Raw genomic sequence first — 23,407 nt, 5'->3', positions numbered from 1 at the left:
CGGTGTCTCAAGGTTTCAAAGCCATTTTCTTCCCCAGCTCTAATTTTAACAGCCTCGCTTGGGATAAGTGCTTTGAAGCCTTAATTGCAATTATGAATCTTCCTCTGTTCCCAGCTTTCCCCTAATTGGCTTCCTGTGAGAATTTACAAAGCTGGTAAAAACAAAACCCTCTGGTTTGGTGAGGGAGGCAGCGCTGTGAGTTGCTGAGCCCAAACACAGCCGGGACTTTGCACTGCAGTGCCACGAGCAGAGCCGATCCGGGCACTCACAACAGTGCCATTATACTGATGTAAGCTGATTTACATGCTTGCATTTGGAAAGTGCTAATCTGTTTAGGTATTTCTTTCTTTTTTTTCCTCCTTTTTTTTCTCCTTTCACCCCTCTCCAATCTTCTGCGAGCCCTGCCAGGTTCCCAGCTCCTTTGGCTGGAATAGGGCCCCAGCTCAATCCTTTATCTGTCTATTTGGCAGCCCCTGGTGAAGTCGTTAGCGAACGAGTGACACTTTTTTTTTTGTTTCCCGGCTCATTAATTAGATTTACAGAGCCGAGCGACTGCTGCAAAAGTCTGGGCAAGGCAGCTCTGTATTTTGCTTCTTAGGAATTTGGGTTTTAAAAACTGCCCAAAGCTTTGTGTTGGTTCTGCTGCTGGCGTTTGGACGTGCAGCTCCGGTGCGTGTGCTGCTGCTGGGAACACGTCTCTGCTCACACACAGCTCCGTTCCTCCCATCTGCTGCTGCATGAGCTGTTCTCATCCCTTTCCATCGTTTTTTTGCTGCTGGAGGATGGGTGTCTGGGTGCTGCGCTCCTGAGGTGCCCGCGGCAGGATATCTTGGTTAAGGCAAGTGGTTTTGTGGGTTGCAAATAACCTCTGTGACATATCACTGTTTCTTTTTTCATTTAATTATGCATTTCGGTGTGTCCTGCTTTGGCAGCTCTACCTGCCAAGGTCGGAAATGGGATTGGGATGACTAGGTCAGGAATTAGAAATAAGGGGATGGAAGGACCACAGTGCCATCATATTCCTCTGCCAATGAATCCCAGATGGGGCTGCTGGGGTGTGCTGCAGCAGGGCCTTGCTTCTGCTCAGGAAGGAGGAAACTGAGGCACAGAGAGGTCATTCATGCCATGGCATTGGGCTCTTGGTTTCTATTGGGGGCTTTCGGTTCCTTTTGTAACCACTAGACAGCTCTGTTCTCAGCTCAAGGGGTTCCAGCAGGTGGTGCCCAGCACTGGGCACTCTGTGGTACCGCTCCATGCTGCCATCACTTTCATCCCATTTACAAACAGGCAACTGGGATGCTCTGAGGGTTGCGTGGCCACACTGCTGCTTTAAGTGAATTCACCACGGTGAATATTTGAGGGCTCTGAAGAAAGAAGGATTCTGGACAGTTGCTGGAAGTCGGAATCAGTGCCAGCTTCATCAGTCAGCACTGAGGGCAGTGCTGGCTGCGCTGCTTCCCTCAGCACTGGATTCATCTGCTACAGGGCTGCAGCTCCTGGGACCAGGCTGGCTGCAGGAAAACCCAAGCACAGAGCTCACGCTCTGCTCTCCTCACCTGTCTGCTGGCTCTTCTCAAAGTATTACAGGATTTGCCTCAGCTGATGCAGAATCCCAAACCCTAGGACAGTGTGGGGCCAGCACCACTTGTGCTCAAGAAAATGATGGCAGCCTTTAGAGGTGGAGAACTGCATCTGCTTGAAAGAGTTCTGTAGGGGAAGAGCTGAGGGAGGGGGTCAGAAATAACTGCAAAAAGTAAAAAAAAAAAAAAAAAAAAAAAAAAAAAAGCTGTGAGAAAAAGCAATTTGCACTTAACCCACTTGAGAGTTGCCCTCCCAGAAACGTAGTGATGTGATGCTTATCTACAGAAAGGTCCCACTGGCGGCAGTTTGCTGCTGGGGCAAATTGCCTGCTAATTCCTGCTGCAGCTGGCCAATTAGTCAGCTCATTACACCTTCCTGACTGGTCTGGCGAGTGGAGCCCATTGCCAAGGGGACAGGAACTTCCCAGGGAGGTGCTGGATCAGATTGCTGTGTCTTCTGATCGCTCTGGTGTCTGGTAGAGGTGAGACATGAGCTCCAACTGTCAGACCCACTTGTTTGGTGCCAATGAAGACAAAAGCAAAAGAGACCTCTTGGGGTTTCCCTGGAGGTCAGAGGGAAAGGAAATGGGTCACTGCCAGGCAGGGAGAGCTGAAGGGGAATCTGAAAGGTCTGCACTGAGCTGTGAGCCAGCAGAGCAGGGATCTTGCTTTGCTGAGCCTCTGCTCTTTTATTTCTATCAGTAGTATCTATTTCCAAGATAGTATTATTTCACATATCCAAACAATATGTTATTTCCATTTGTTATTATTTTTAAAAATGCCCTTTGAAGCACCTCTCACAACTTGCCATGTGGATGGCTGTGGTGACTGGGTCTAGAGGTGGAAATGGAGCCAAAGGTGATGGGAAGGGGCACGTTTGAGGTTGGCTCCCATACCAAGAGGGGGCTGAAGGCTGGCTCAGGGTGCAGGGTGGAACTGGAGGACCTGTAGGGTAGAAGCCAAGATGAAAGTCATCAGAATCAGGCAGGGACTGCATGAAAAGATGTTCAATTGAGCCGTTTTGGGGAATCAACCCTGACTTGCTAAAAATACAGCTTTTGGTACCTGGCCTGGCCAGACGTGTTCATGAGCTGCAGCTGGAGCACAGCTTGCTCCCATCCGGGCTTGTGGCTTGGGACTGGCAAGGGTTCACTCCTTCAGTGACTGCTGCTGGTGTCAGGGGTGGCTGGCCTGTCCCATGCCAGGCTGCCCCAAATTGGCTCCAGGCCCTCCTCTGGGTCACCCTGAGGAGGGGAATGCAGCTGACACTGCTCAAGTGCTCAAGGGCATCAGTGCTGGGATGGCAGCATGAAGGAAGCAAGAGTGCTCCGCTTGTGTTGCTGTCCCACATCCTTCAGGAGTATGGTCCTCCCTGAGGGATGGTGGGCTTTTCTGGCCTGCTGGGAGCCAAACCCAAGGAGCATCAAACCCTCAAGCTCTCTCTCCATGGGTCACCTCTTAGACCTCTGTCTGTGTGTCTCGGTGAGAGAAGGAACCCAGGCCATGAGCTCCCAGTGATGTGAGTTTTTTGCTGGCAGCATCCTCCTGGTGAAATCACCACTCCTACCCACCTCCTGCCTGGGACCAGAGCACCCAGCTCCAGCAGTGTCCTTGTAGATGCCATCTGCAATGAGGGTTTCGATGGCACTCTGTGGATTGGTTCCCCTGAATTGATGCTGGTGACAAATCCCATCATCACTCAAACTGGTCTCCCAGTATGGGGAGCTGGTGGCTTCATCCCAAGAGAGGTGAGTGTCAGCTTTGGGTCTGGGAGGATGGCATGTGTCCAGGGCTGTGCCTTCTCACTGGGGCTCCTGTGTGCCTGGGTTCACTCCTGAGTTAATCCCTGCTCCAAATTCAACTTAAACGTTGAAGGGTTAAAGGCTAACTTTAGGGCTGGGGTCTCTGTTCTTTTATTAGATAACGAAACGAACAACATGAAGCATTGAGCTGGTTCCTGCTTCAAAGCAGCGTGTCCATTCAGAGCAGGTATCGCCATTGCAACACAATTTTAGAACAAAGAAAGAAAACAGAGACAAAACTAAAAACAGGAACCAGCAGATAAACAATCCGCCGGTGCTGCTGTGCTGAGCCGAGCTCCTTCCTGCTCTCAGCCATCTGGCAGGTCAGCACGGAGACCTGAGGGGTTCATTGGGCCTGGCTGTCCTGGTTGGCTCTTCCCAGTGGGGAAGCCAGCTGGGAAATGGTTGAAAAGCTTCTCCATTCAACAGAATGAAATAAATAATAATAAATAAAACCAAAGAACCTGCAGCACTGCGCTGTGAGCAGAGCACCCAGCTCTCCTCTTCCAAGCGTTCCTGGAGCGATGCCACAGGTTCACCACTCTGACCTGGGTGAGATGTTTCTCCTGGCTGTGTTTGTGAGGTTGGCATCTGGCTCCAGCCCTGAGAAGATGAATGTTGCCAGGGTTTCCATAGGAGGGGTGCTGGTGAGCCATTGAGAGCAGGAGTGTGATCAGAGCTTGGAGCTGCAGCTGCCTGGGGCTGCTGGGATGGGAGAATGGGCACAGCAGCACCTCTGGTAGCAGGTGCCTGTTTGGGTGCTGGTGTCCATACTCAGTGCTGTGGAAAACTGGTGTCAGACTGGGCCCAGGAGAGCTGTCTCAGTGGGGGTCTCTTAGCAGTGAGAACCGAAATACCCGTGCATGCAGGAGGAAAATGTTTTATTTGGTCTGAAATTACAAGTTTCATCTACTTGTGGCTCGATTTTTACTTTCAGAGTTGCAGTGAGATGAGTGTGAATGCTGTTTCAAAATGATGGGCTGGCAAGTTTCATTCTGAGCCCTTGAGGACCCCTTCCCCCCACTGCCCCCCTTGTGCACCCTCTGTGCAGATGCGTTTTGCTGGGGTTCAGTCCGACTCACTGAGGAGCTGGCTCACTCTGAAGCAGTTTATCTGATTACTTTATTCTTTTTGCCAAGTTTCCTGCAGCCCTTTTATTGCTGCTACCGTGATTTAGCTTGTTAAACCCACAGCCCTCTGAAAACTTGGCCCTAGGCAGCATTTCCAGCATCACTGTGGCGATGGACTTGGTTCTGTCAATGTCAGTCTGGCTCCCAGTGCTGTGAATCACAGTTGAGGCTCCATCAGTTCAAAGACAGAAAAGGTGTGCAGTATTAGGGCTGAGCATCTTTATTTTTTCCCGTGGAGCCTTCAACTTTGAGTCTGAAATGAAAAGCAATGGCAGTTTTTTGCCCTTCTGGATTTTACTTTCCTGGTGCTCTCAGCTTCCTCACCCCATGAACCTTAAGCCCCGGCTGCTAATACGGTAATCTTAAGGATGGAATTTGGGAAATCCCATTAAATAATTCCCCTTGCAGCACCGCGAATGGCTCAGAGGGAGGCATTAGCACGGAGCTGACGTGTTTTAGGCATTCCTCAGCTTCCTCTCGGCTTTCCCTGCTCATCACCTGAACTGGGCGAGCTTAGCGACGGCCGAGCAGGGCAAAGCTGCGCTGCAGGGAGCTGCATTACCGCAGCCACAGCCCCGAGCCCAGTTGTCCCACTTCAGCAGAGGCTCAGAATGCTGCTCCCCAACCAGCAGACAGCAGCCCGTCCCCTGCCCGATCCTCTCAGCGGGCTGCGGCTGTGCAGAGCCGAAATCGAGTCCGCCGCTTCCCACGGCTGCACCGCTTGTGCTTTCTATGCACGGGGACGGGCAGGGTGCTGCGTTTCTTTATTTGGCGTTGCCGCTCGGGGCTACGTGATGCTGAGCGCTGCCGGCTCCGACATCACACACCGCACGTGTGGGAGCTTCGTGGTTCTTCCCCTCCGCCCCTTCTCCCCCTCCCTGCTCTTGCCTGCCGGCAATGCAGCCTCGCAGCTTGCTGCGTTTCCCTGGGAGCAAAGCGTCGCTGCTGCAGGGCTGGAAAACTTGCATGAGCACTAAATCAGCCCTGCCCAGACCTTAATTCCTCCCTGCCCTCGGCTCCCCTGCCCAGCTCTGGGCATGTGATGCACCCTGTCTCCAGGTTTTGGCTGTTTTATGACATCTGGGATGCTTTCTTGATGGGCTTGCTGTTGTAGACAGAAGACTGGCTGCAAAACTAGAAGCTGCTTGTGATGGGAAAGTGGCTCTTTGCCTTCATTCTGCTCCTCTTGGGTGACTTTTTCTCATCTCCTATGAGGATGATGCTCCAGCCCTTGGCTGCCTTTCTAGTCTGGGTACCCCCCCCCCCCCCCCCCCCCCGACCAGAGATATTTCCTTTTGCTGCACACTGATATGCTGTGCCCCTTTGCCAGCAGAGCAGCAAAAATGATGGCCATGCAGCTGCTGGGACCACTTGAACTATCCTTCATTTTGCTGCTTAGGGATGCAGTGTCCCAGCTGTGGGTTTATGAGATGCTCCTGACTGTGCCTTGCCACAGAGCCATTTCCTTTGGCAAATCTGTATCATGAAGTGGTCTGGACTTCTTTCTGTAAAGAAGCCGAAGTGTTCTGTGAACGCTTAATGCCTGGGTCTACAGTTTGCCTCATCCAGTCCAGATCTGCTTAGCTACCTTTAGGTGCCCTTTAATATTAAAAGGTCTCTGAAACCACTGTTGCACGTTAGGTGCTTCCCCTGTCTGTGATGGGAGTCTCTCATTCAGCCCCGTTCTCAGGCACAGTGAGAGCAAGGAGCGAGCTCTGTGTCTTAGTAAGCTCTCCAGTTCTCATGACTGCTGGTGGAAATGAGCCTTTGTGGCTCAGCAGGACATCGCTGCCCTTCAGAAATGGGCTGTTACAGATGCTGATGGGCTCTCTCAGCACTGTCCTGTTCTTTCCAATGGAGATACATCCCAGTAGCTGGAAACCTCAAAGGTGGAGTTTCTCAGTGATGGACGAATGCTTATTCCTGGCTGTAGTTCTGCACACTCCATGTGTCCATGTTTTCCTGTGCTCCTTGTTTAACACAACAGCAATTTCATCTTTATGTGGTTTTGGTTGTCTCAAAATCTCCCATGATCTTGATGTCTCTATCACAAGTGCACCACTCTGTCTGGACTTTTCTCCTTGGTGTGTATTGCTTCGTGCATCCTACTTCCTCAGCACCAAACCCCTGAGTCTGCATTGCTCCTTGAAGCTGTTTCTGCTCTGGTTCATCCTCTGGTACCCTGATGGCAGCAAGTATTCACAACAATGGCCCCAGTTGCATTTGGTCACCCCTCAGTGTGCCTTTCCAGCGCTGAAAAAGAGGGAGGGGGTAGCAGTACATCCTTTTTCCTGTTGTTCTTTTTTGCTTGCCTGTTGGTTGTCTTTCACTATGTGTAAGTACAGCAGATAGCATCAGGGGGGCCTTGGTGTGATTCACATTTGTCACCTGCCCTCAGTAATTCAGATCTTTGCTTCATGGGGTCCTTGGTGTGATCGATGTTTGTAGGCTGTCCTGAGTAGTTCAGTTCTGTGCTTCACGGATGAGGAGAGGGGGCAGTTCTGCAGGGTGCATTTCTCACAGAATCACAGAATGGAAGGGACCTCAAGGATCATGAATCTCCAACCCCTTGCCACACGCAGGGCCACCAACCTCCACATTTAGTACCAGACCAGGCTGCCCAGCTCCCCATCCAACCTGCCAGTGAACACCTCCAGGGATGGACGGGGCATCCACAGCCTCTCTGGGCAGCTGTTCCAGCTCCTCACCGCTCTCTCTGTGAAGAACTTCCCCCTGACATCCAACCAAAATCTTCCCTCCCTCCACTTAAAACCATTTCCCCTTGTCCTGCTGTTATCTACCCTTTCAAAGAGTTGACTCCCCTCCTGTTTGTAGGCTCCCTTTAGGTACTGAAGGCTGCAATGAGCTCACCCCACAGCCTTCTCTTCTCCATGCTGAACAAGCCCAGCTCCCTCAGCCTGTCTTCACATGGGAGGTGCTCCAGAACCCTGATCATCTTTGTGGCTCTCCTCTGGACCCTCTCCTCTTCTCAAGTCACCCAAGGCAATTTTGTCAGTCTTTGGGCTCATTCTCAAACCAGTACTTTTACTTGGCAGCAGTAGAGGCGGTGCTCTGGGCAAGCCAACATGTAGTGGGTTTGTGTGTGGGTGGTTTGCAGGGACGTGGGTGCTGTCACCCAAGCAGATCTCACTTGCGTTTGCCCGCTGTGGCCTCATCAGTGGTTGATGTCATTGGTTCTTCTGTGCCAGGGTTCAATAAGAGCTCCCTTTGGGTGTTATCAGTCAGGTTTTGGACAAGATGCTCCATGTCATAGCATCACAGAATGGTTTGAGCTGGAAGGGACCTTAAACCCACCCAGGTCCATCCCTCTGGGCTGGCTGCCTGGTCTTGGGCACTTCCAGGGGTGAAGCATCCACAGCTTCCATGGGCAGCCTGTACCACGGCTTCTCTGCCCTTACTTTGCTTCTCTGCTATGGAGGCTCCCTGGAGGTGAGGTTTTGCAGCCGAAGGAGCGAAGGTCAGTCATGATCCCCGCCAAGGCATGAAGTGCTGTTACTTCTTGGGCTAAAAGCAGCTTTTGTGCTTGCTCAGCAGGACAGGAACCTGTGGGTCTGTAAGGAAATAATGTGGTGCTGGGGTGTTTGCATGGTACGCTGTCCTTTGCAAGCACCCCAAAAGGATGTTTGTCAAACCAGTTGCCTCCAGGATCTTCTGATATGCTTCCTTTATGCAGCTTGAACAAGCATCTTATCACCTCCATCTTGCTGCTCTTTGATGCACCGGCGCTCGCCTGAGCTGTAAATACATCATGGTTGAAGTTTGAATCTTAAAACTCGCAGGTTCCTCCCCTCTTTGCCCTGATTTCTACAAAGACTTCCTCCAGCTGCTCCTGCTCTCGGCTCAGAGTTTCTATCTTTGGTTCCTGTGCACGGTGTAGAGGTAGCAATAAAATCCTGCAAGCTAAGGATAGTTAAAGCCAAGAGCTCAGTGCAATCTAAGAAAAGCAGATGTTTTTGTTGGTGGAGCAGAAACCACGCATGCACCATCTGCTGCAGTGCAGTGGGGATGCAGCTCCCAGGGCTCCCGTGCTGCTCTGCTCCTGTTGCACCTTCCAGGGAGGCAGCAAGCAAGTATTGCCTGGGGCACATGAACTTGCCCAAGATCCCTGCTGATGCACTGGTAGGAGGACCTTGCCCTGAAAAGTAGTTCTCCTTAGAATCCATTTGCTTTAATTCCCAATTAAGTGCTTTTCCTTCTTTTGCAGCATCAGCCCAAGCTCCTTTTTCCTTTATCCTCATCAGAATCGCTGCTTTTATCCCCAGTGCCCTAAGCCCTGCTGCAGCAGCAAGCCAAGTGCTGAGGTCCCTCTTTGTGCTAACCCATGGGTCAGCAGCTTTGCAAGGCAACCCACATCTGTCCTTCCATCCTTCCACCCACTGCCACTGCCCGTGGACCTGGGCAGTGTGTTCATGACCTGCTCCCGTGGGTCGAGCACTTGTTTTTCCTTCCTGTTTCCTGCTTGGGATGCTCGGCCAGCGGCCTCAAAGCAATCAGGGCAGGAAAGGGAGTTATCTGGCTGTGAAAGTACCCAGGGGCTTTCTCTGGAGAGCAGGGCTGTGCTTCCCAATTCAGGTTTCCCTGCAGGAAGGTGGAGGACTTCCAGCCACAGGAGATACTGCCGGGATTTGCTGTTCTGGAAGGGGAGATCTCGACTTATTTGATGTCTGCCTGCATTTCTCCTCTTTGGGAAGGTGGCTGGGAGCCAGCAGGATGTTGGCTGCAGTGCTGCCTCTGAGAGCACTGGGGTGGGCAGGCAGGAATCTGCTTGCTGCTGGGGTAGGCAGTGCCCTGTGTACCCACAGAAGATGGTTTAATTCTCTTCACTCCTTCACTTGGGAAGACCAACACTGGATTTGGTCTTTGAGCATCTCCTTCTGTTCCCATCTCATAGTGGTGTCCTGGGCTCCACCACAGTAGAAGGAAACCAGGGAAGTTCTTTGGATGACAGCTAGGGCTTATGTGGACCTTAACACAGAAAGGTGCCCCACCATGCAGAGAAGCAGATGTGTGCCTCCCAAGTCACCTTCTCACCTGCCCTGTCCCCACCATGTGGAGCTGCTGGTGGCCTCTCTCGTATCCTTGACTCTATGCAGAGGGGCAGCAGCACTTAGGCACCAAGGGCCTCAGGTCTCATTTGTTCTAACTCTGAGCTGGAAAGCTGAGAAAAGGAAAGGTTTGAAGGCACCAAAGGCAAGCAGGGTAACCACAGACTGTGTCAGCTGAGTGGAAAACGCGTCTTGGAGCTGGGAGTGCCTGAGGGCTCTCTATGGCCTTAAGTTTCATAAGCCAGCAGGAGAATCCATAAATAAATGGACTCTTCAAAAACGTCAGGATTTTGGCAAACTTTCTGCCTGAAAGCAGGAGAACAGCAATCAGTGAATCCCCTCTTTGTGCCAAGGGATGAGTGCTTACCTATTCAGCGCGGGTTAACAGGAAAAACGTGATTGCTCTGCCCACCTTTTTAACTGTGACACACAGAAGAAGCAAACTCAACTGGAAACCTCTGCATCCATTTGGGTTGCTGGGACAATTTCACAGACGCCCCAGGATCCTTTGCCCCGTGCTTGTGGCATTGCTTAAATTGTTGCTCATTTCTCCAAAACAAAGCCACGAGGCAAGAATGCTCTGTTCCGAAGGAAACCAGAAAGCTTCAGTGTTGTCACAGCAGTAATGTTGCTGGTGTGATGCAAGGCTGACAGAGCCAACTGTACTTTTGTTGTGAGGTCCTGTGCCCAGATCCATGCTGCGGTTCCTGGTTCTGCTCTTGGTCTGTGTCAGTTCCTCCTGCCACCTCCATTGGGGCAGTGGTGGAGGAGGAGATGTTTCCATGGGCACTGAGGGGCAGATGCTTGCCTCTGCTAAGCAGCCATATGTATGGATTGCATGATGGGAGGCAGAGAGGGCTCCAAGTGGAGGAGGTCTAGCTGTGCTGTGAAGAATTCCAACCCCTTCTGACTGCTGATGTAGCATGAGGACTTTATGAGGATAAGGAATGTGCCTGGAGAGCTGAAGGTTTGCCTTCTCCTCCCAGCTGTGCCACAGCTCGCTGTAGGACAGCAGAAAAGCTACTTGATGTTTCCAAGCATTGACTTCTCTCTGTAAGTGGTGATGACAGCTTTCCCAGTGCTGGGAGGCTGCTTTCACAGTGTGCACTGTTACTACTGGAGAAGAGAAAGCAATCTTGTCTTAGGGACATCCAGGACTTGAAGTCCCATAGTTGATGTTGTTGGGGTCCAAGCTGTGAGCAAGGGGCAAGAAGGCAGGGAAACCCACGGCTTCTGCAACATGCTGCTCTGCTTAGATGTGAGCCAGGCAGCCATCAGTCTTGGTGATGAGGGTTTTGGGACACCCTGGGCGTGCTGCAAATGTGACCACAGCTTCACCCTGCAGTGTCTGTGCCATCCCTTCCAAGCACCTCGCACCAGCCAGCCTGCAGGGAGGGTCAAGATCTAACAGCTCTGCTGCTGGGAGTCTGGCTGGAGGGAGGGAGAGGACAGATTTCTGTTTGTTTTTTGTTTTTTGTTTTAATCAATGCCTACCCACCCTCCCATCGATCTGAACCCTTGACCTTAACCCTGGTTTCTTCCCAGCTCTGTGGGAAGTCCGATTACATCCACAACTGTCCCTTGCCTTGTGTCATTTTGCCCAGTGTGGGTGGAAAGGAAGGGAGAGTTTGGGGAATAAACAGCAGAAGAGGTTGAAAAGTTCCCTCTTGCTTGCGGTGAACACGCAGCGCTCTCCCATGAAAGATGCCTCTGTAAGCACCCCTTGGGTTGAATCCTTGTGTGGTCCGTAGCACACCAGGGAAAAGAAAACAAAGGCTCTGTGTTTTCTCTGGTTTAGAACACAACGATAAAATCTTTGTCATCTTTCACCCTTATGTTCCCTGCCTGCTCTGTGCTGAGGCGTTGGGAAGGGGCAGCTGGGCTGGCGGAGGGCTCACCTCATCACCCTTCCCCTCCGAGAGCCAAGCTGTGCTCTGGAGCAAGCTGACGTGCAGGAGGTGTATTTCTGTGAGCCGGGTGTTGGAACGGTGCTGGTGAGTCACGCCGTGCTCTTAGTCACTGCTTGCACCACAAGTCATGACTAAGGTGCTGTGCAGCTCCGCTCTCAGTCAGTCCCCAGCACAGCAGCAGGGCGCTTCGCGGGCGTTCCTCACACTGTGGATGTGCAAAACTTTAGAAGATGTAAGAACAAACCGTGGCAGTGGCAGGTGGGGCAGGAGCACGGGAGCCTTCTCAGGGCAAAGGAGAGATCTCCCATGCAGGTCAGTGCTTCCAGACGGCTTCACTTTCATCTGCTCGGAGCTGAGGGATGGTGAGTGTTGGGACTGGAGCCTCAGCCCTGGGGGGGACTTTATGAGGGACTGATGGCAATTAGGGGCTATTTATTAGCAGCCAGCACCGGGCAGACGGGGGGACCCCTCTGCTGAGATCCCTCAGTTTTTGCTCCTGCTGGTGGGGAGGTGTCTGCTGAGCATCGAGTGTTGACCGAATAGAAGAAATCAAACATTTTGGGGTAGCTTTGGGAAATGTACGACTGTCCTGGCCAGGTTGACAGCAAAAGTCTCTAATTGACAGGTGTCTTTTGTAATATTGGCAAGTTTTATTTCCTTTTCCTGGATTATTTTCATGCGCTTGTGCCACCTGTAACCAAAAGGCAAGAGCCTTTCTCTGTGTGCTGGGAGCAGAGAGGTGACTGTCCCGAGGTCTCTGGGGAAGGCAGGGCTGGCACTGCAGGGGATGAGGAACTCTCTGCCCTGGGCACCTCTTTGCTCAGAGGTGGAGCAGATCTAAGGAGAGGTTCTGGGCAAATGGCTTTTGATTTCCTGATGTCCCAGCATTTGGAGTGGGTGGGATAAAATCCTCATGTCCCCAGTGCAGTCTGTCTGAGGTCTGGGCTGGCACCTGAGCCATGGGGAGAGCTGAGACAGCAGCACTTTGTGAAAGGGGCACAGCCAGGCACACAGTCCAGAGTTTCACAATGCCTGTAGATGCTGGGGCTGAGGTCCCATTGGTATTTTCCAGCATTGCCACAGGGCCACACGGCATCCTGTCCACATTGGCTGCACAGCAGCAAGGGGACAGTGCTGGAGGCACCAAGGATGATCCACGCATAATGCAAGCAATGGAATCTTGAAGGCTGCCATTGCTTTTCCCCTGCAAGGTGCTGCAGCTGTAAGCTCCTGCAATGCTATCTCTGATGGAGGCTAACCCACAAACATGTAAGCAAGACTCCATCTGTGCCACAGGTGGAAGCAATGAGGCAGCAGATACGCCTGCAGTGGGTTGAGCTGGGTGCCTTGGTCCTACAGCCTCACGGTTGGTCATGGATGTGTGCAACTCCTTTTCTTTGCCATGATTGGGAGGGACTGGGAGAGAAGAGGACAACAAAGGGTGAATGTCATTGGCTTTGGGGTTGGAAAAGGTGCCAGGAGGCAGCAACAGCAGGACATTTTACCAGGAGCATCTTGTGCGCACCACAGGAGTGTCACCATGCTCTCAGCTAAGCTCTAACCTTCTTCCTTCTCTTTCCTTAGGAGATGAATTAAAATGCAGCACACCACGTGCACGGAGGACAGGATCTACCATGCACTGGAGAGATGTCTGCACGGGCTTAGCAGAGATGCTGTCTCCAGCAGATGGGCTGGTAGGTGACCTGTTGATCGTGAGCTCCCTGACAGCCTTGATGGCACCCTTTTGTTTCTGCATGCTTTACCCTCTTGTTGCTGATCTACCTGGACAGCACAGACCTGCTGGTGCTCCTGGGAGGCTGAGCGGCCTTTTGTCCCTTCCAACATTCAAAGTTAGAGGTGGGATCCAATCCAGTCCATTTTCCTGAGTTTCTCATAGCAGTAGGAGGGTGGACTGAATGGCTGAGCAAGTCAGGTTAGGTCATACAGAGATGCACCCTGAGCAGAGCAGCCATTTGTTTTGCCAGGTGCCCATGCATGAGCTGGCAAGAGGAGGATTCTTTGCTCACTCCAAGGAAAGGCCCCTTTCTGTAATCAGCCAGGAATACCTGCTTTGGGGCACAAAGACCTCAGACCCTCTGGGCGTATCCCTGCTGCATTGTCAGAAGCAACTGTTGAGATATAGCTATCGGCTGGTTAATCTGGTTCAGATACCGTGCTGGCCATAAAGATGGGAGCCTCATTCAGAGCACTGGGACAAGATTCAGGGTGGCAAAGGTGAGGGAAGAGCTGCAACAAGCAGAAGCCGTTCTTACATATCACATTTTGAATTCTCATCCTCATACTTGCACTTCCAGGCTGCAATTAAATCGCTCCTGTATCCACCTGGGGATGAAAGAAGTGAACATGAGGGCTGTCACACCCAGGTTTCTTTATGTCTGTGCAATTCTTCTGCACGCCTCCTCTGCTTTTCCATCATGGGTCAAAGAGGAGCTGCAAACCATCTCCTGTCTGATGCCAGACCCACAGGAGCAACACTGGCTCTGGGGCTGTAGCATCGCTGCAGGGCCTGCTTCATGCAGATATCACCAGCACCAGAGTCCTTTGGGCCTGCACGCATTCTGGGTTCCAGTTCCTGAAGTGTGACCTACATTCCTGGTTCCTGGAAGCGTGGCTGTGCCTGTAGGAATGCCTCTGCCCGGGCAGCTCCTTGTGCCACTCACAGCTCACCTCTTCCCATCATTACAACTCATCATTCCCCACGTCACTCACTAATCCCAGCCCCTCAGTGCTGGTGGCTGCATGATGTAGCCTTTTAAAAACCACTCTGTAATGTTTCCAGCTCATTAGTGAAAATAAGGCTGACCTGGGCTGTGGGTGGAAGGGATGGGAGCAGCAGTGCTGCCCAGCCTTGGAAGAGCTGCTGCTTCGAGTCTGACCCACTTGTGGTTGTTATAGGAAGTAGTTTGTTACTGCAGTAAGGTGGTGTAGGGAAAACAGAGCATAGTAGAACATATCCTATTTATTTACACAAACAGAGTGGGAATTTTTTCATGTTCTCCTGCCTTTGTTGTGCAACAAACGCCAGTTTTATTATGGCTGTCCAGTGTCAGAGCTATGCTGCTATTTATGGCAGGGCTCTGTTCCTCCTATTTTCCTTGAATCTCTGTCTCATTCTTAGCTGGGCAGCATCCTTCTCCTTTTTCATTTTCAACTTCTTATATCACTTTTATTTCCCAGTTTACTTGCACTCCCCTCCTTTTTCCCTGTGCAATCCACCAAAATAAGGTGTTCCACGCTGCAGCTCATTGGGCTGGAGCGCTGTTGGGGCTTTGCTCCGTTTTAAATTACTGGAGGTCCAATTTCTGCACAGTAATTTTGCAGGAGGTTGTTCTGGAGAGGATGAATAATCACTTCCGATGTGACGTTTTCACCCCCGTGAGCAACTGAGCTGCTGAGGTTTGTGGAATCAGCAAAGGGCAGAAGTGAGAGTGCTTTGGCATTGCAGATTTACGTCCCAGAGCACATAGTGAGCTCAGGAGCCTAAACTGAGCATCCCTCCTACACTGCAGCATTTATGGGAGGAATCAAGTGGAAAAGTGCTAGCAAACGTGATGTGCTTTCCTTCGTGGAGATGCATTTGGGCACAGTGTGACTGCCTTATTCCTCATTGCTGGGCATGGTAGTAAACTCCTGGTGTGCCACAGGAAGCAAAACGGTGTATTGTTCACAGGAACAGAGTGTTTGGTGGAGGAGTGCACTGGGTCTGGCTGCTGGGGAAATCAGAGGTGTGAGAAGGGCTGCAGGAGGATGGGGACTGAGGGTCTCGATGGGTGGGGAGATGCTGGGGAAGTTGTAGGGCAGCCTGGTGCCCCGAAGGTCCCAGGGAGAGGTGAATGCTGTGTCTGTGTTGTGGGTTGCTTGGTGCCAGGAAGGATGAAGGTGCTGCTGAGGAAGGATGGAGGTCACTGGAGAGCCAGAGCAGCATCTGATGATACAATAGTGGGGCTCAGATTGGTGTGCTCAGCTCTAATGAGTCACAGAATCATAGAATGGCCTGGGTTGAAAAGGGCAACAAACATCATCTGGTTCCAACCCCCTGCTGTGTGCAGGTCGCCAACCAGCAGCCCAGGCTGCCCAGAGCCACATGCAGCCTGGCCTTGAATGCCTGCAGGGTTGGGGCATCCACAGCCTCCTTGGGCAACCTGTGCCAGTGTCTCACCACCCTCTGGGTGAAAAACTTCCTCCTAAGTGAAGGGAGGCTGAAAGCACTGCTTGAATGCAGTCATCTAAATATCAGAATTGTGTAGTTGGGGTGCTCCAGTTTAATAACAGAACACTGAACTACCACTAGCTCTCAGCCCTACTGGTTGTAACCCTGGAGCTGATCTCACAGCCTGGTGTGGTGTTTTATGGTTGGGATAACTGCCCTCTCCACCCCCTGGTTTGCTGGAAGCACCACGGCTGCACACAGTGCAGGATGTGCTGCAGGGCCCCACCTGTGTGGCTCTGAGCCTGGAAATGGAGCTGCAGTGTTCTGCTTTTCTCTCCTTCCAACTGCATCACTTCTGACAGCACTGGGATGCTCGCCCTGAGCACCGTGGGCGAAGGTTCTCCTATCCCTATCTGTCCATCAATCCGTCTATCCATCTATCTATCTATCTATCTATCTATCTATCTATCTATCTATCTATCCCCATTTGATGCTCCCCCCCTCTATGAGCAGCGCAGGGGAAGCAGCAACCGCAGCAGCTGAGGTCAGGAAGGAGCTGCAGCAGGAGGAGGCGGCTCACAGTGCTGCTCACAGAGCCTCATCCTTCCGAGGCCACCCACGGGGCCAGAACTTGACAGCAATTGAAGCCTCCTGGGTCTCTGCTCACAGCACTTCCTATGGGTGGATATTCCTATCTCCCCCCACCAGTGCTTTCACAGGAGATAATGGGGAACAAGGCTCGAGCATCATACAAGGGTGCCCCCAAGCTGTGCCCTCCCTGCAGACCACCAGCCTCCTTTGTATCTCAGAGCAAGAAATGTGCTACTGGTGAATCAAGTGCAAGTGCAATGTGCAGGACAGTCTGGTTTGAGCTTTTGGTGTGCACTCAGTGTACATCCTCCCTTTGTCCCTTTGCTGAGCTGTACTGATTCGGATGAGCAGCTGCAAGTAAACTTCTGGATGTGGTTTCCCACCTGGCTGCAGCCTGTCCCTGTTCTGCTCATAAACCAGGTGCTGTTCTGCAGTTCTGTTCGGTTCTGTTCATAAAAGTGCCCTGGTGCCACCACAGTGCCCAGCTGTGTCCTGGCTGCCCACAGGGCACCTGCTGAGGGATGGAGGTGACACTTGCAGAGCAGGTGGCTCATGTGCTATTCGTGTCATCTGGGGCTCTCGTTCCTGACCTGTGCATGTGAAGAGCATCACCTTCAGTGCTCAAAGAGCCTTTTTTTTTTTCTGGATACAAGGTTGAACTCTGCTCCCAGTGCTCAGAAAGGTGATGCTTGTGACCAGGACTATGCAGACACAAAAGGGAATTCCCACCCAGCGTCCTGACCGATGCCTGATGGTGCTCTGCTGCACAGTCTTTGTTTATTGTGTCCAGGATTTCCGAGCTGCTTTTTGTGCTGGAGAATATTTTTAGCAAGGACGCAGCTGTTTTGGTGTGTTTTTGGTTACCGCTGCGTTGCCAAATTGAGGAGCCCAGCCCCTGCAGCTTGTAGCTTCCCAGCACTGTTTGCTTTGCTGTGGGTCATCCCAGTACCTTGCCGTGGCTGTGAGTCTAACAGGAATTCCTCTGCTCAGAGCGACGTTAACTCAGCCTTGCTGCATCCTTTGCTTTAGCTCAGATTTCCTGTAGAACACAGAAATGGGTCAGAGCCCTCGGCCCTGCGTTGTGTTGGCACGGTGCTTCCCTCCAGCCCTGCTCTTGTCTCTGCTGCCTTCCCCTGCTCCCAGCTTGCTGTGCATTCAGCCCAGCACTTCTCCAGGGAAGCATCCTAGTATTTCCCTGCCTGAGCCACTGCTGCTTCCTCCTCTGTGCCAGCAGTGAGAGGAAGGAAAGGGCTCGTGCCTGGCTCTGCCCTCTGTGCTTACAGCCATGTTCGTGCAGGAAGCCTCTTGCTCCTTGGCTGGTGCTGCACTGCTCAGCTCTGCTGGGCTTGGCTCTTTGGGTGCAAAACAGCTTGAATTAACCCCAAACCTCCCTGCTGGAGCTGTGTTTCAGGGCTTTGCTTCTTGCTGAGGTCAGCAAAGCTCCCGTCTGCTCTGACCATATATCTTGGATGCTGCATGTTTTCCTGGAGGGTGCTGCTCTTCAGGGCAGCATTGAGTTGTTTGGTCTGCTGGGGTCCTCTGGAGGAGAGCCTTGGTTTTGTGCCATTGCACTGACTTCTCTTAAAGGAAAACTCAGAGCTGAATTACTGTCCATAATGGCTGTGCCCTCGTTGATCAGGTGCCACAACAAAAGGTTGCTTTGGAAAACACTGATCTGTGGAAAATAAAATGTTGCATGGCAGCGAGGGAACTTTGCAATGGGCAACAGCTCCTGCCCTGTTCATTCATCTACAAACATGGCAGGAAAACCATGGGCATCCCAGCACCTGTCTGTGAGGGACAGAGGGAACTACAGCTCCTTCTGCAGTTCTCTTTCAATATCTGGCTATTCTGGATGGGTTTACATGCGTTTTATGACTGTTTGGAGGTACTGAGGAGGTGGAATAAATGCTGGGCAGGCTTAGCAGCGATGCTGATGTGTTCACCACCCGCAGCAATGCTGCTGTGAGGTCTGGCCATGCAGCTGCAGGGCCTGGGAAGCTGTTCAGGGGGTGAGCATCACCCTTGGCTGCAGAGGGGCTGGGATCTGAGTTTTGCCTTTGGTGCACTGGGCTGCAAGAAGAGTGCTGAGAGGCTTGGTCAAAAGTGATGCTGCTGTGACAAGCGCCGTTTGGAGAGCTTAAATCTGTCCAGAATTGGGGTGTGATTATTTTTTCCCCCACAGCAATATGACCCAGGCATCAAACACCTCCCCCTGACCCCTCCCTGCTGCTCATCCCTCCTGTGAGCACCATTTGGTCATTGTGCTTTGTCTCCCTTGCAGCAGGGCTGTGCCTGAACTGCTGGAGCCTGCAGGAGCTGGTGAGCAGGGATGCTGGCAACTACCTCATCCTGGTGGAGAAAATCCTCGGCAAGGCCAGGGAGGTGAGTGGGGGCTGCTGGCTTTGGGGAGGAGCTTTGCAGGTCCTGATGGGCAATTCAGGGTTGTGTTCAAACCCCATTGGTGGGCAATGTTGGTCCAGCAGCTCCAAAGTGATGGATACGGAGATTTTGTTGAGGCTCTGCCCAGCTTCCTGCAGTGCAGGGGATGGAGCTGGGGCAGCTGAAGCATCAGTGGGGCTCACTGTGTTGGCTGCCATGCCCAACCCTGTGTGGGAGAGCTCAGGGCCGCCTGGGGCTGCAGGCAGGAGGACTGGGGGGAATGCCATGATGTGGGAGGAATTCTGGGGTTCATGTGATGGGGTAAATGCTGCCTTTTATTTCTGAGGGAAGAAAGGCTGCCTCGCTAATACATTAACGTGATTGCTGCTACTGTTTAATCGACGAGTTGTTTTCAGTGGCTGGGACTGATCTTGTTACAATGACGTTGTATTATGTTGTGCTGTACGTAAATTTTTCTTGCACTTTGTGCCATGCTTGTAAACAAAGGGAGACGGTGTCTGCAAGCCTGCTTTTGAGCACTCCCTATGTCCCTTGTGGAAATAATCCTGCTGAGGTTGGGACAGAAATGCATGCTTTGCCCTGGGCTTTGCCATTTGCAATCCCTAAGCAGGGCTGGGCTGCCTGCTTTGGTCCACCTGCATAAAATTTTATGCAACTCTGCAAGGATTGAGAGCATCAGAGGGTGAGGAGCTCGGCTGGATGCGGCTTCTCAAGAGTAAAGGCAGAGTGTGCCACTGCCTGCTGCTTCTGTGGGTGCTTTAGGGGGATTTTCCCATGGAGATGAGCTGTCTCCACCTGTTGGGGAAGGTTGCACGGTGGTGTGGATTGAGAGGGCTCAGATGCACTCACAGGGGAACATCTGGCACCCCCACGCTCATCCTTCTCCCTTTTGCTGTTTCCTACAGGTGCAGGAGAAGTGTGACTACGACCTGGTGATGCCCCTGGCCCTGCTTTTCTACTACGCCGTCCTCTATGTAAGTCAGCTGCACACAGCACTCCCCAACCCCCTGTAGCTGCCATCTGCAAGGTCCCATTTGCTTTGGTCTGCTCCTCTCTGAAAAGATCCCATACGAATCTGCAGGGATCAAGGGCAAGGAACGGCTGCACAAGCTGCAAGAGATGAAAAAAGTGCACTTTGGTGCTTTTAATCTTTGCACTTAAAGATGGGTCAGTCAGAAAGGGAGGCAGTATCTCTCTTCAGAGAAGCCAAATTGTTTTCATTGCACTGTAGAGTTGGGCAAAATGCGCAGACAATGCTAATGAAAAGGAGCAGAGCATTCACAGGAAGTATTTTTTTATTATCATTATTATTAGCACAATGCATCATTATCCCGAGGAAATCATTGCTGCCAGGTCTTGCAAAAGCACAGACTTCAATGTGATTCATCTGCATGGATCTATGGCTGTTAAAAGGGAGTTTATATATAGGCTGTGGCACGTGAGTCTGGGGAGGCGCAGGGGAGGAAGCTGTTCTGCAGCTGTGCCCAGTGAGGTGCTTTGGCTCTTCCTTAGAAGAGGATGGGGTGTCATGGGGTGAGCCCTGATCCCATCCGCTCCTCCTCCCATCCCACCCCATAACCCCTGGGCTTTACGCAGAGCTCCAGCACCAGCTCCTTGCTCCCTTTCTCACCACCCCTCCCCATCCCTGCAGGCTCCCCACATCCCACCAGACTCCGAGCTGCTCCTGAAAGCTGCCAGCGTCTACCACAGCTTCCTCACCTGGCCCGTGCCCTACTGCGACGTTTTCCGTGAGCTGCTCACTTTCATCAGTGATGAGCTCAAGGCACCAGGTGAGTGCTCTTGCCCTGCCGTGGGCTTTCGTGTGACACTGATGCTGCTTCCCTGGGCGAGCAAAGCCCCCAGCGCATGCAGAGCGCGACCAGATTTCTCTGGAGGAGCAAGGCAGGATTTTGGGGATGTGCTTTTGGGGTGCTGCCTTGTGGGCAAAGTAATGGGAGCATCCGATCTCGGCCCAGGGCTGGTGTGGATTAGCATGGACTGTCACTATTTCCTGGCTGCCTTTCAGTCTGCTGGTCTTTTGCATGGCAAAGCTCATGCCAGCAGCTTCCGCCGAGCCACAGCCTTTGCTCGAGATGCTCTGTGGCATAACGGGGGTGCTAACAGTGGGTCCATTCATCAGCATGAAGGTGGTGGGAGGGTCTGAGCCTGCTGTGGGGTGGAGTTTCCATAAGGCTGAGGAACTCCCCAGCTGTGTCCTTGCAGAAGAGATGCTGCCTTGTGATCCGGCTTTGGGCATGTGGAGTGGCAGCAGCGCCCCAATTAATTAGGGACTCTTTGCTGATACCCTGTTGTTCCCAATGGAGCAGCTCTTCCAATTATTTCTCAAAAGCCCTGTCTCCTAATCTCCCCATCTTTCCGTGGTTCACGGAGAGCTGTCATTGCACAGAGCAGATTTCAGCCATCATTTTGTCTTGCACAGGGCCGTGATCTGCTCTGAGCAGGGCTGGGGAAGGCTTGGAAGGGGATGGGGGCTGCAGCTGGGCCTGCTGATACCACCTTGTGTCCTTAATACAGACAGCTGGTTTGGAGATGGAATGTGAAACACAAGGTCTCCATCCATGCAAAGCCCCAAGGGGCACACTGTTAATCTTTTAATGAGACAAGGAAAGATAGGGATGGATGCCCACCATTAAAATCCCCTTTGCAAGTCTCTAAGGAGACCCTGGCCACCCGGAGAGGTGTGTCTGGGCCATCACACAGCTCCTGGCCTCCAGAAGGAGCAGCAGGGCTGATGTGATCACAGGGATGCTTGTCCCAGCTCCTCCTTGGCCATATATTGCTGTGACACCACTTGGGGCCCTGCTGTAAAGACCACTGGAAAAGCCCCAGCACTGGGGATGTTGCTTCCTTCTGCCCTTACCATGCTGTCACAAGTGCCCAGGGCTGCTGAGCTGGGGACTTCAATCCAAGGGCTTTTCCCCTCCTACAAAAGGGATTCCCCCTCCACTGCATGAAGCAGCTGATGGGAGGTGTTGGTGTGTGGGGCCGGGTGCCACAGAGCAGCCAAGAACAGTGAAAATGTGTCCTGTGCTGGAACACTGGCAGGGACCTCACAGCCTCCGTGACCTGATGAGAGGCTGAAGCAACAGTTTTGATTGAGATGGGGTAAATATTAACTGAGAACAAGCTGCTGTCAATATTTGCCAAGAATGCTATAGCTTTTATCTACAAGCTGGGGCTGATGTCTCTGAAAGAGTGGTGCAAAGTGAGGGGGCTGTGGGTACTCCTCCCGTGTTGGTGCAGCTCTGGGGCTGTCAAGCAGCAGTTGGGGTTGGGATGTGGCTGCCCATGGTGCTAAAGGTGCTGGATCTTGTCGATGCCATCTTTCCCAGTATGCCCCTCCTGCTGTTTAGGGTGGGATGGGCTTTGCTGTTGTCTCCCAGTCACAAGGAATGCGACTCCAGGTCCAGCAGATGTCATCCTGATGGCACCATGGGGGCATTCCTGGGGGAGGCAGCTTGGGGACATGGGCTGCCCATGCTAGACTCAGTCCTACCAGAGCCATCGTGGGCTCTGTCCCTGCAGGAGGGACAGTGGCTGTGACCTGCTGGCCAACAGGGACATCCAGGACTGGAAGGATAAAACAAGGGGCAGAGTCTGCTGAATTATCACTGGTGTAACCCACAGCAGCCAGCAGTGGGGCTTCAGGGGCTGGACGTGGAGCTGCTTCCCCTTCCCACTTTCTGGTTCCTCTCCCACCGCTCCCTTGCTCCTGGGCTCATTCCCCTTGCACTCGAGTTGTGCTTTGCATCTGTAAGGACTTTTGCTGCTGCTGTTCCTGCTACAGGAGACAGCACCTGGAGCAGGGCAGCCTGTGGTACCCCCATAGCTTATGTCCTCTGCTTTCTCCCCCAGGGATTTCCTTCCAGAGGTTGGTGAGGACGGAGCAGGGGCTGCCTGTGAAGAACTACCAGAGCTCCACTGTGTAAGTGCAGGCACTGCTGGCCTTGCTTCATCATTTCCACTATCCCATGCTACTTCTGCAGCAACAGCAGAGTTGCAGCAATCAGCATCTCAAAAGTAGAGGTGGTGACAGGGGAGAAGAGCTGGATGGCAGAGCTGAGCTGTGGAAAGGGAGGGGGAGAGTGGTTGTGACATTTCCACAACCACAGATGTGTACCTGCAGGCATCCTGTGCTGGATATCCCCAAACAGGGAGACAGATCTGAGGGCAACTCTGAGGCAGGGAAGGCAAAGGCTTGAGCCACCAGGCCAAAGCAGAACAGGAGCAAGTTCACACCAGTGCAGCAGTGCAGGGCTCGCTGGTTCAGTCAAACCCTGCACCTTACTTGAGGGCTGAACGTTTCTTCCTGCCCTGGCACCTCATTTGTAAATAGGGAAATGAGCCCAGGCAGTACGTGCCCATCCTGGCTGCAGGGACAGTCCTTTCACAGCTACCCCTGCTCACGATGGGAAGGCTCTCCTGTTGCTTTGGCTTCTATATGCATGCTGCACAGCTTGGGGTCTGCACCAGTATCCCACCCAGCTGCACTGATGCTGTTGTGTTGCTTTCCTATTACAGCTGCCCTGCTCTGTGCCAGTGCAAGTGCCAGCACCTGTGGCTTGCAGCGAGGTGGCTGCATTTGCATGAAACCCTGAAAACTTGGCACAAGGCTGTACAGAAGCTGAATGTCAGGCTTTTTGAAAGCTTGTGCCCTTTGCCTGAGCTTTCTAGAACCAGTTGCACCTTGGCCCATCCTTAATTCAGAGCTGGTTTTGCTCAGTTATGTGCAT

At 52.4% G+C, this 23,407-nt stretch overlaps 1 protein-coding gene across 4 annotated transcripts in view; it reads left to right on the top strand.

Annotated features, from left to right (window-relative positions):
- The window catches only part of PIK3R5 (phosphoinositide-3-kinase regulatory subunit 5), a 49,482-nt gene that overhangs the window by 13,135 nt on the left and 12,940 nt on the right, over positions 1–23,407 (top strand). For 3 of the 4 annotated variants that reach the window (XM_048965219.1, XM_048965220.1, XM_048965217.1), the window contains exons 2-6: positions 13,073–13,182; positions 18,535–18,635; positions 19,559–19,627; positions 20,305–20,443; positions 22,530–22,599. In XM_048965219.1, coding sequence (XP_048821176.1) covers positions 13,086–13,182; positions 18,535–18,635; positions 19,559–19,627; positions 20,305–20,443; positions 22,530–22,599 — 476 coding nt within the window. In that variant the 5' untranslated portion in view covers positions 13,073–13,085. The remainder of the gene's footprint in view (positions 1–13,072; positions 13,183–18,534; positions 18,636–19,558; positions 19,628–20,304; positions 20,444–22,529; positions 22,600–23,407) is intronic. The other variant, XM_048965221.1, reaches the window with a different exon arrangement.

Source organism: Lagopus muta, chromosome 18, assembly GCF_023343835.1.
Source record: "Lagopus muta isolate bLagMut1 chromosome 18, bLagMut1 primary, whole genome shotgun sequence".
Taxonomy (NCBI): domain Eukaryota; kingdom Metazoa; phylum Chordata; class Aves; order Galliformes; family Phasianidae; genus Lagopus; species Lagopus muta.
The sequence above is the reverse complement of the archived record's forward strand: the minus strand, read 5'-3'. Positions and strand labels throughout refer to the sequence as shown.